The 11,820-nt window shown below is 40.0% G+C and overlaps 2 protein-coding genes across 3 annotated transcripts in view; one reads left to right on the plus strand and one right to left on the minus strand.

Moving 5' to 3' along the window:
* crybgx (crystallin beta gamma X) overlaps positions 1 to 2,674 on the plus strand; it is a 4,286-nt gene extending 1,612 nt beyond the window's left edge. The window contains exons 4-6 of the mRNA XM_019867272.1: positions 774 to 909; positions 1,076 to 1,215; positions 2,454 to 2,674. Of these exons, the coding sequence (XP_019722831.1) occupies positions 774 to 909; positions 1,076 to 1,215; positions 2,454 to 2,586 (409 nt within the window). The 3' untranslated portion in view covers positions 2,587 to 2,674. The remainder of the gene's footprint in view (positions 1 to 773; positions 910 to 1,075; positions 1,216 to 2,453) is intronic.
* A 1,046-nt stretch (positions 2,675 to 3,720) lies between these two features.
* The window catches only part of cars1 (cysteinyl-tRNA synthetase 1), a 22,659-nt gene continuing 14,559 nt past the window's right edge, over positions 3,721 to 11,820 (minus strand). For both annotated transcript variants that reach the window (XM_019867266.1, XM_019867265.1), the window contains 10 exons: positions 10,183 to 10,286; positions 9,965 to 10,062; positions 8,601 to 8,790; positions 8,308 to 8,376; positions 7,499 to 7,580; positions 7,279 to 7,359; positions 6,882 to 6,949; positions 5,434 to 5,493; positions 5,248 to 5,331; positions 3,721 to 4,913 (listed from right to left, as the gene is read on the minus strand). In XM_019867266.1, the coding sequence (XP_019722825.1) occupies positions 4,770 to 4,913; positions 5,248 to 5,331; positions 5,434 to 5,493; positions 6,882 to 6,949; positions 7,279 to 7,359; positions 7,499 to 7,580; positions 8,308 to 8,376; positions 8,601 to 8,790; positions 9,965 to 10,062; positions 10,183 to 10,286 (980 nt within the window). In that variant the 3' untranslated portion in view covers positions 3,721 to 4,769. The remainder of the gene's footprint in view (positions 4,914 to 5,247; positions 5,332 to 5,433; positions 5,494 to 6,881; positions 6,950 to 7,278; positions 7,360 to 7,498; positions 7,581 to 8,307; positions 8,377 to 8,600; positions 8,791 to 9,964; positions 10,063 to 10,182; positions 10,287 to 11,820) is intronic.

Below are 11,820 nucleotides of genomic sequence, written 5' to 3' on the forward strand. Positions count from 1 at the left end.
TTTTGTGAATGCTAGAATTTGTCTCAAAATTACTAAACCACGTGACAAATGTAAATGTCAGTCTTTGAATATGGAAATATATTGTGTACCCAAGTGAAATTAGGTTTTGATAGTTAAAACAAAATTGGAATATGTTGAAGCAGTGTATTCCATCTATCCATTCATTTTCCATTTCACTTATCGAGGACCACAGCACTTGTTGGAGTCCATCTCAGCTGACAAAGGTTCAGGGGCCGCTTGTCATTCACATGGCATGCACAACCAATCACACTCAGGTGCAAACCTTTAGTCACTGAACGGACATCAATCTCACAGTGGAGTCATCAAAATTAGTTTGCCCCTAAGTGAGTGTTCAGCACCGTTTCCTAATTTTCATTTTGAAATGTATTTTTCATCCATCCGTCCATTCGTTTCCAGACTACCTATCCTCAGGGCCACAACAGGGAGCTGGAGCCGAGACTTTGGGAGAAACATGGACAATGTCACATCAAAAATATTTAATCGTCAGCTAAATTCAACAATGATTAATATTCTGATTATTTATTAGTTCCCATGTGAGACACAGCCCTGCTTTGGATAGAAGCATTACTTGCAGTTACATCCAGATTTTGTTCAGCTGCCGTACTCAAAGGACATTCACAGGAAAAGTTTGAACGGCACTGTTCATTTATAATGCGCTGATGATTTTGACTTTCACTACTTTACCAAAAAGAGTTGAGCTTTGAGGTCTGATCATAAAAATGCAGCTCATCACCTCTCTTCACCCACTCCAGATGGATCGGTTACGAACATGACAACTTCCGAGGTCGCCAGTGCCTGTGGGACATGTCTGATCGTGGCGAGTACAACTGCTATGACAAGTGGTGTGCGCAGGTGGATCACATCTCATCTGTCAGAGCCGTCAAGCAGGTGAAAGGGCACACATAACACACCGGCAGGTGCAGACGAAACCCGTCATGCTGCAGGTTTCAGGAAGCTCCATTCTCATGGGTTGATGCCACATTCAAGAAGGCTGTTATTTCTAATGGAAAAATTGGTCCACGAAAATAACTTGGATAATGATGTTGCTTTGCAGGATAGCAACCCTGCGAAAGCTCAGCTGTTTGAGCGAACCGGTTTCTGCGGTAAGAAAATGGAGATCCAGGATGACATTCCGAACCTGATGAGCCGCTATAGCCTAAACAGAGTAGCCTCAATTCGTGTACTGGGAGGAGCGTAAGTACAGCAAGTTTTCATCCGTGTTACTGAGGGGCCACATAAGACTGATTCTTCCTAACCAGATGGATGACAAGTATGCCATTTTAAATCACATTAAAAGATGTGCGTGTCTATTTTTTGTTTTAGTGGACACATGTACAGAACGGTATCTTAATATATACGAATGGGCAAATGCTTCAAAGGCTTCAACGGCGAACAGCAAAAAAAAACCCCCCAAAAACCCCACTTTATGCAGTCTTTAAAAATCCCCAAATTAATAGGTCACTGTTGATTGTCTACTTTTAAAGGAAGGCTTCATTAATTTTATGTGTGTGGCTTGACTGGTAGCATATAGTTTAGCTTGGAAAAAGTCCATAAGATCTTAAAAATACATCTCTATATAATTTGGCTTTGAGACTGCTTTTGGTCAGGACCTGCTCTTTCTTCTTCTCTGATGCCAGAGTACAGTGTGCCGGATGGAGATGCTAGTAAGCAATGTCTGCCATCTAGTGGTGAACACTGTTATTACAGCGTAAAACTGCTCAGCTGTAGGAAACAGTTTCTACAAGTCCATCTTCCAAGCACAACAACCCAGAGCACTTGGGGATATCAACTCAATGCTTAAAGCAGGGGTGTCAAAGTCATTTTTGTTGCGGGCCACATTCTAGTTACGGTTTCCCTTGGTGGGCCATCATGAATTTTGGGAATCCATATCAACGTTTAATCACCTCCACATATTACATACACGGCGCACAACAAATTGATGCATAACTAGTTTTAAAATCATAAGTCAAGAATAATGACTGTTATTGTGGATTACATATGACAATTTGAAATTTTGTTTCAGACTTTAGCAAGCATCGTGGAACTTGACATGTTTGATTTGCTTTCGCGGGCCACATCAAATGATATGGCGGGCCAGATCTGGCCCCCGGGCCTTGACTTTGACAACTGTGGCTTAAAGAGAGGAAATTACGCTTTCTGGACTGGCCCAAAGTTCTGAACGTAACCTGTTAGAGATGCTGTGGCATGGCCTAAAGAGTAGTAATTCGCGCAAGACATCCCAGTAACATTGCTGAGCTGTAAGTTCTGGAAGGAGGAATGGTCCAAAATACCTTCTTACTTGTGATCAGGTCGGATCTGCAACTGCAGGACACTTTTGGTAGAGGTTAATACTGCCGAAGGAGGCTCGACCAGTTTCAAAATACTTTACAAACTTCCAAGTTTACACTGTTTAACGTGTGTCTGTACTGTAGGTGGGTTGTGTATCAGGAGCCAAACTACAGAGGAGCTCACTACATTCTGGAGAAACGAGACTTCAACAACTTCTCAGACTGGGGCAGCCAGAGCCACACTGTGGGCTCTATGAGAAGAGTCCGCTTCAATTAACTCAGTTCATCGACAGTTTGTCTGACTTATTTTTTTACACAACTATTTTCACTGTACTCACTTAAATAAACTGATTCAATCCCCACCCCTTCCAAAATCACTTTTTTCAAAGAACTGGAGAAAACATCAATGAAAGTCAGATGCCAATTACAGCATGCAGTGAAAACAAACAATCTACCAGACGTTACATTACAAACAAACAAGTGATTTATAACCTGACAAGTTTTACACCAAACAAAAACTAGCTGTAATTTTTGTTTTAAGGACCTCCAGAAAATAATATAAGTTTAGTATGATAATATTATACATTTAGTCAAAATATGGACAAATCTGAGCATTGGTGAACGCGTTGTCCGTGACATTGGCAAAGTCTCCCACCATCGGAGGATAAGTCTCCTCATACTTTGAGGCAACCAGCATTGCAGTCACACCGACGAGCTGCAGCTTTCTACGAGAGACTGGCTGGGGCAGCAGGATGGCCATTTTGGTTTCTTTAGCACAACAAAAGTCCGTAAAACTAATAAAATTGAGACAGGACCGACATGGAGAAACCGGTGAAGGACTGCAATTGGACCTTGAAATAAGAAATTAACCACGAACTGGGCCACAGCTTCTTCTGTTGGTGATGCGTGGGAGGCCTTGTAGGCATTTATCAAGGGTCATGCCATTCGTTATTGCTTATTCCGGAAAAAAAAAATTCAGAAGGTCTAACAACTTGGAGTGGAAAATTGCTCCAGCAGAGATTTCAATTAAGTAGGATATGCGCTCTGCCAAATGACTGTATCCTCTTTTGTAAAACTTACGTTATGAAGTAAATTTGATCTTGACTCAGAGTGTGGAGTTTTCTTTGTTCGGTCTTAAAACGAGTAAGATGCTTGCTAAGTACATCAAAATAAAGGAAGCCCTGCGAGCTTTCCTGGTTATTAAAACACAGGATGGAACTCTGGTGTTCGATCCCTGTGCAGACAACAGGTTTAGGGACTTTTACTACATTACAAATGTGTGTGTGTGTAGGATGTACACACACTCATTTGATCACGCAGGTGTGTCACGCCTCTTCCGAGTTAGAAAGATCTGTACTCTCATTTTCAGAAGACACATTCCTTAAAAAAAAAAAAAACAAACAAACAAAAAAAAAAGATTGCAGTTTTTATTTGAAGACATTTCATCACATCTGTATTTGTCGACAGACAGATACTAGTCTTCCACAATGAATTCTGTATGAGCAAGGAAGTAAATGGGACATGACTAATAAGTAAACATGATAAGGTTGTGACAAAGACTGAATATAACGTACATCAATATAACTAGAATACTATGTCCAAAAACACAATAAGTAATTTAGAACTACTTCATCAAATCATTTAGACACCCTATATGTACTGTGGGCATCTGTCTTTGCATATTAAAAAGTCTTCATATGGTTCCATAATTTGTGAAGCTACTACAAGTATCTTAGCCTTGCCTTTACATTTGGAATCCTTCACATGTATTCTGATATTCGGAACTGAATATTCAATTGGGAGTTATAATCGCAACACATTCAATTTTGAGTGATTTTTAGGGCTACACCGAATAAATGTGACTGACCGCTGGCTTCTTTTTTGGGGTTTGGCTTTCTGAATCTGGATGGGCCTGAGTTTCAGGAACGCTGTGAAAAAGTGGCTAATACTGTCACCGAATATAGCATTTGTTTGATCGAAGGTTGTGGGTATAGGCAACAAATGCCTGCAGGACCTTTGAGCAAAGCACACAAAATGTGTTCACTGTGAGATCTTAGAAGCAGAGAGGATCCCCCCGCCCCCACTGTTGCATTTGTTAAGGTGGCTCAATTATGTCAGGCCTTTACCCTGTTGTTAGTCTGCAGTCTTGTCAGTTTGGGGCTTTTAAGCAATGGCGTGCTGTGTGTTGAGGTTCACGGTAAGGCATTGGCAAAGTCAAATGTACACATTTAGGAGCTAAACAGAGTGATGTATTTGCCGTGAATTTAGGAGACCGACATTAAAAATTCACTTTTTGATTTGATTTGAAGGCAATTTTCAAATGGTAGACCAATATCGAGAGTTTAAGTCATGGTATACACAAATGCAGCAGTTTTGACTGTGAAACAAGACACATTATTGGAAAAAAAAAAAAACTAAACACAGACCATTGAATCGAATTTTTGAACAATATTAATTCAATTATTTTTTTTCCACCACTGACTGCACGCCTTTGCTCAAAAGATACTCTTTATGTATCTTCTCTTGGTTTTCAAAAAGCTTGCGCAGCTTCTTTTCTTGACCTTTGCTGAGTTCCTTCCCTTCAGCATCATGAGTGGGGAAACCCTGTGGACAGACGAAGAAATGACATCACAAGAACTGTACACATGTCCGAAACAATTGGTTCAAATATAGGAGGTTCAGTATGGCAAAAGGGCACTTTAACAAGGTCGGGGACATGGGACTTTTTCATGAATGCAAAACTGAAATTTGGCTAAATCAGATGTGTTGGTTCACCAGCCTCACACAATAATTATTTGTAAAAATGGGCCAGATATCGCTCGCTTTCATTACGGGTTTCCCAGGTATATCGAATTCCAGAAAATGCTTGCATTTTTGCTCGTACTATTTTGTTGTCAGTTAACAGACGTCGTTTCAAAACCTATCCAGGTTGTGTTACCGTTTTATCAAATTTGGAATATTTGTCTGTCTCTGCGAGGAACATCTCAAATGGAGGGATCTTCATTTTAGCCAGCTTTGCCATCTGAAACACAAAAGCCATGAAGAAAAAAATAAGAAAATGTGACAGTTTGATTCACTGTAAATTATATATTTTTTTCATGAGCTTGAAGGGATCAAAACCTACCTCCAGTTCTTCTTTCTTCCTGGCAGCCTCCTCTTTCTTTTTCTGCTTCTCTTCCTCCAGCTGCAAAAACAATAGTTCACACCTTCAATCTTGTTTTCAAATACAGTACATCCATTTTGGAGCCTCTTATTCACCCTGATGCCACAGCGATAACGTATGTTGTTTCGGGAGGCAAATACAGAAGTGTTCTCGGATGGCTTCACTCTTGAAAACAAACCTGAGGCGATCAGCATGCTTCGGAACTTCACTCCCTCGTTACCTCAAGTAGCATTGAGCTTGCCTCAACCGCTGACGTTCATTTAATTTCCATTTCTTGTTGACAAATACTCACCTATGTATGCCAGTGACATAGGAACATTAGAACAATTACATGCTCTTCCATAAGATGGCAGAAGGTATAATAAACTTGTAGATCCACCAGCTGCCATTCATGAATACAGAATAAGTCATGATTTCAGCTTTGTGTTCACATAAACAGAGCCAGATTTCCAATGAATAAGTCAATTAGTAAGTAAATTGTGACATCGTTTCGGTTTCGTTCATGTGAGGGGCCGTTTCGGCTGTTGCTCATCGTAGTGTGCGTGCATATTAGTGCGTGTGCATGGTTGGACGCCCGCGTGTTTATTGTTGAAAATGACTGGCCTCTGGTCTTAGTACTGTAGGAGTCAATTTCTGTCATTATCATGGTGGTGTGTAACAGTGACAATAAATCTGTCTGAGCAGATGTGTGTGTGTGTGTGTGTGTGTGTGTGTGTGTGTGTGTGTGTGTGTGTGGGCTGGAGGATGCTCCAGGTACACAGAATTGAAAAGAATATCCGGAAGCAAGAATAGCCCCTCTGACCCAAATATTTATCAATAAAACTATATGTGTATGTGTGTATGTGTGTGTGTGTGTGTGTGTGTGTGTGTGTGTGTGTGTGTGTGTGTGTGGAAGGGATGCAGTGATGTTTATGTGTGCCCATGTGTATGATGTGGCTCTTTGCAGTAACACAGGAAAAAAAAATTGGATCTTAGTCTCTGACTGGTTGGCCATCCCTGAACTAGTGACATTGATTAGGTTGCCAGATTGGCATGAATGAAACAAAACCCCTCTTTATTTTCTGTCTTTCCTTCCTTAAAAAGCAAATTGTGTCAAAGGGCAGATATCAATCTAGAAACAAAATGACTTGTCAAGTCATGTCGTTCAAGACTAAGTCAAGTCAATTAAATGCCAAGTCAAGTCGTTCTTAAGGTTTTGGCAAGCAAGTCGCAAGTCCTAAAAAAGCAACTTGAGTCTGACAAAATAAAGTCATTGATTCGAGTCCCCCATCTCTGCCTATAAGCACTAAGCAGCTACTTACAGTATTCGTGTTGTGACACATTTTTCCAAATTTGAGTAACCGCTCCCACAACGGAAGCCTGTGCTCACAATGACACATTGTAATTGAAAAGCTACCGCCGCTCCTTACCTTGACCTTCTCTTCCCTTTCTTTCAGTAAAATCTCCTTGTCCACCAGTTTCACCACAGTTGGCAGTCCTGCCACAAAGTCACATTGCATCAGTACATGATAAACGACGCTCATTAGCTGTTTAATAAAACTGAATTTGGGTTCAACTGTCATATTTTAAAAAAAGAGAAAATCTTTTATAGGGTGAGAGACAAGCACAAATACCGGGAATGTACATCGCGCTTGTCTCTTCTCGTATTTCACTTCTCCAAAGAAAACATGATTCAAATTATTATTTGTGCATGGCTATTCAGTGCCACCTAACTATGTCATTATTGTCAGACCATAAGCATCTGCCCGCCATATGATTAAAAAAAGGGGTAGATAGACAGACAGCTAGCTAGCTAGCTAGATTTACCTTCATGATCTTCAAGTCGGACACCAAGCTCCGGTAATGTTACATCACGGACATCATCACAAAGCTGCAGCAACTCCATGACTGTAAATAAGTTAAAAACAAAAACAAATATTTACACTGCTCTTGAAAAAACTAACACTTTTACACATTATTTAAGAGTCTCACTTTAAATGTGACAAGAGAATTTCAAAATAGAGCAGAATTCGTTGGGTCTTCTTACCCTTCTGCTCTCTGGCGATTGTTCGGACTTGCTCTCGGAACTTCGAGAGTACTGAAAGGTAAGGCATCACAGTGCTCTCCAGCTAGAAAAGACGACAGGACATAACAGCTCAGCATCTCTTGATCATAAGTAGCCATCATATGAAAACATCAACATGAACAACCGAAGTTTTAAAATGTACAGCAATTAATTTTGACACGTTAAATCAAATCCAAGAGATTTGATTCTTAAAACAGTTTTCGCGGACGTCAATGACTTCCTGCTGTTTTTCAGATGACAAATGTTCAAGATGGTGACTAACTAGCCGTTGGTGCTGTTATGAAGAAAGTATGTTACTTTCAAACCACAGTGTTAATTTCAGATTAACAGAGGTAAACATGTTAAACAAAAACATAGGAGGGAATCTGAAGACGCCCACTCAACCAAATCAGGAAACAAATAAAATATTGTCGTGAAATTCCTGTCGTGTCAGTTCCCATGCTAGCTGTAACAACAAAAGTTGTGTCCAGGCTGCCTAACAAATACAGTATCATAAATGAATTTGGTCACTAGCACAATGATATGAGGGAAAATATTTAGTTTGGTGGTCCCATAACTGTTTCAGATACAAGACGCTGTGTCATGAGAATCTATGTGACTCCTCATGGCAGTGACATGTGGTGAAGTTCAATAGCAGGTGATGCACAAATAATTATGAGGCAAACCGAGTGCGGACCTAACATTTAAAATAGATCTGTAAGTGGAAACTGAGTGAGGAATCCTGCAATTATTGGTGCATATTGTCAAAAAAAAAAAAAGTTGTATCTTACGTCAACATTCTGTCCTTCTCCTCCAACTGGGAAGCCAATGGGCTCTGATCCTTCAATTGCACCAAATGTCTAGATGACATGGACAACTTTTTATGAGAGGGTGTTACATAAACATACAGACCAAACAACAATTTCACACTATCATAATTTGAAAGTAGCAAAATAGGGAGCACTGATGTGGTGTGACCAATGAGACTTAAAAAATGTGAATTGGGCTTAATAATGAAGCATCCTGAAAAACTGAATTTGCAGGCAGGTTAAAAGGAGCATGAGATGCCTTTCGATCTCCTCACCTTGAGCATTTGGGTGAGATATATGGCGATACTTTCCATTAGCATGCGGTTGGGTCCCAGCTTAGCACTTTTCTTGCTCGCGATGTAGCTGTTGCTGTGGCTAACCAACTGCCTCATCTCCTCCATGGCTGTGCGGGTGTCAATGTTGTCACACAGAGCCTCGTGGACGGCTGACTTCCTGTCGAAAAAGCTAAAGAATACAGAGGACACTTGAACAGTTTTGAATGATTTGCGACTGTCATATTCAATTTGGGGCCTCGTGAGAAAAAAACAACCAACCAAAAAAAAAACAAACAAAAAAAAAACAACAGTACTCAAGCAAAAACAACTTCCGATATCTCCAAGTCTCAAGTCTATTTAATACAATTCTCTAGGGCCCCTGTCATTTCAATCACCAAATTTCACAACATTTTTAGCCCGATTTCACCATAACCAACACGCTGAATGTTATAGCTATAATTAGTAGCAATCCTGCGCATGTTTCTTTCACGCTTGGCGCATCGCATGGCCGTATGCCACGCCGCATCAAGTATCAGAACAGAAAATTCTCATTAGCACATAGCTGTGTCCACACATTATTGCCACTGGATATATTTTGGCAGCAAAGACTGAGTTTCACCTGTGCACCTGAGAAGGAAGAGATGAGGAGTCTCAGGAAGCAAAAGGGGCAGAGTTCATCCGATTATAAAAGCACAACAAGATCTTGACGAATTTCGGCTCCTCTGTGAGTCACGGCTATTTGGAGACCGTTTTGAGGTGTATCTCAGTTTTTCCAAAATTCCCAGCACTGCCAAAATAACTGACTCTTTTCATCTTGAAATCACTCTGCCGCTAAGTCTCCAATTGGATGCCATATCTGACGCCACAGCAGCACCGTACTAAAAATGTGTCAATTCGGGTGGTACTGTTGCAGCTGCAACTTGGGACACATTGGGATTTTGTGTTTTACAAACTCAAAAAGTGATGCTCAACATTTTATTCAATATATGTTTTACATGAAAAATGACCCAAAAAAAAAAAAAAACCTAAGAAAAAAAATCCAGTAAGAAAAAAAATCCCAACTATGAAAAAATATTAACCCTTTAAGTTACAGTGTTTACGACAGAGGACATCTTCTCGTTTTATCAGGTTGCAGGCTGCGTGAAAGGGAAAAAAAACAAACAGAAATACTACACCAAGAAGGTTGTACTTTTCATTGAAACTTGTTTGAGAGAAAATTACTTCATGAACTCCTAAATTGGTGGAGGAGTGGAGCAGAACACGAGAGAGAACCACATTTTGCCCAGTTTATTACCATTTCTGATCACGACTGACCAAAAGAGGATATGAGCTTCAACATCTGACATTGCCTTTCTCTCTCCTACCTTTTGTTAAGCGCCACCTCTGCTTCATCCCACTTTTCAAACTGCCCAGTGATGTCTGTAGGTGCACGCATAATGTCCTTCACATTTAAGAAGAACTCCTGTTGATCGAAGGGATGAAAACAACACGTTACAAAATAGCATTCTGGTTTCATTGACGATAAACAGATTTTTTTTTTTTTTTTTTTGCGCAAGAGATCCATTTGACCTGTATTACATACATTCAGGAACTTCTCGAACTGGACAACTAACTCCATAGTGTTGGGGGAGTAATCCAAGGTGTCTTTCCATGAATGCATCAAGAAAGCTAGACGAAGCTGTCGGGCTGCAATAAGAACCAGAGAGATTAATTAGACTGTTTTTCTTAAGTGCTCTCAACATGTGACAGTACTAGATTTTATACCAATCTGATCGAATGGATCGAAACTGGTCAATATTTTGCATTTTATACAAAAATCGGTGATCGATTGTAATGTCAGTTTGGCTGCGGTGAAGATGTACAGATTTGCCCATATTTACATACAACTGTTTTGACGTTATAGCTCAACTCGTGTTTGGCATGATCACAGTGTTTCGCGTATCCTTGATTATCAAAAGTTTAGTCCGTCTGTCAACAACGGAGCTATTTCTGCTGGTTGTGATTGGCTGGAAATTCACATAACTTATGCAGGAGTGATGATTTTAAATTAAAGAGATGGAACATACTGTAGCTGGTTCTTTTTTTTGACATAAATAAAATGTTTTTCTGCCTTTCTATCATTCTTCGGATTGCACGACTGTCCGTGTTTTATGTTATGTGTTGTGTTTATTATTTTACTTTACGTTAACTGTTTTGTTAGGCGCTTTGTTACAGCTGCAGCTGTTGTGAAAGCGCTATACAAATCAGGATGTATTGTATTGTATTTAAAAAAAAAAAAAAAAAAAAAAAGATGAATTCTGACTATTACTTTTTGAACTTCCACCTGCCAACACAAAGGCTTTCCACTAACAAGACACACAGATCCTATCAATGACGTCATTGTTAAATTGTGCAAATTATGACATTACACTCCATCAGCGATCTGGCATAAAATATAAAATATCCCATCGATTTCAATCCAATTGATCAGATCGGCATAAAGTCTCGTGCTAAAACACACCTGTTTGAAATGTAGATTTGCTCAGTCAACACACTTTAAAAGGGATGCTTCAGTGATGTTTTTCAAATCAATATACTTAAAAATATTGACTTTTTTTTTTTAAGACAATGTTGCGCAAATGTATTTCCTTGTCTGTCTAAAAATGCCCTCATTGGGCATCATCTTCTTCTCACTGGAATTAATATAAAGTTTGCATTGGAAACCGGACAAGAGACAGCTCAGATGTTTAATCAATGGGTGTGTGTACACGAGACTGGAATTTCATTTCCAACTGAATAGGATGGATGAGTAAAACTTCACCTAAACCTCAGGTCTGCGGACCAGACATTATTAGACTCTTCTTCTCACTGGAATTAATATAAAGTTTGCATTGGAAATCGGACAAGAGACAGCTCAGATGTTTAATCAATGGGTGTGTGTACATGAGACTGGAATTTCATTTCCAACTGAATAGGATGGATGAGTAAAACTTCACCTAAACCTCAGGTCTGCGGACCAGACATTATTAGACGTACCAAGAACTAAACTGAGGCTCAGAGGGGATCGGGCCTTTTCTGTTGCTGGTCCCTCTCTCTGGAATGACCTCCCACTGAACATTCGGCAAGCCTCCTCGCTGCCCATCTTTGAAACCCGCCTCAAAACTCACTTGCATTCTTTGGCATTTGACTCAGCATGACTTAGATTTGTTCTTGGTTTTGCTGTTCGGTGCTTTCTACCATC

The sequence above is a fragment of the Hippocampus comes genome, unplaced genomic scaffold (genome assembly GCF_001891065.2).
Source record: "Hippocampus comes isolate QL1 unplaced genomic scaffold, H_comes_QL1_v1.1 scaffold2, whole genome shotgun sequence".
NCBI lineage: Eukaryota > Metazoa > Chordata > Actinopteri > Syngnathiformes > Syngnathidae > Hippocampus > Hippocampus comes.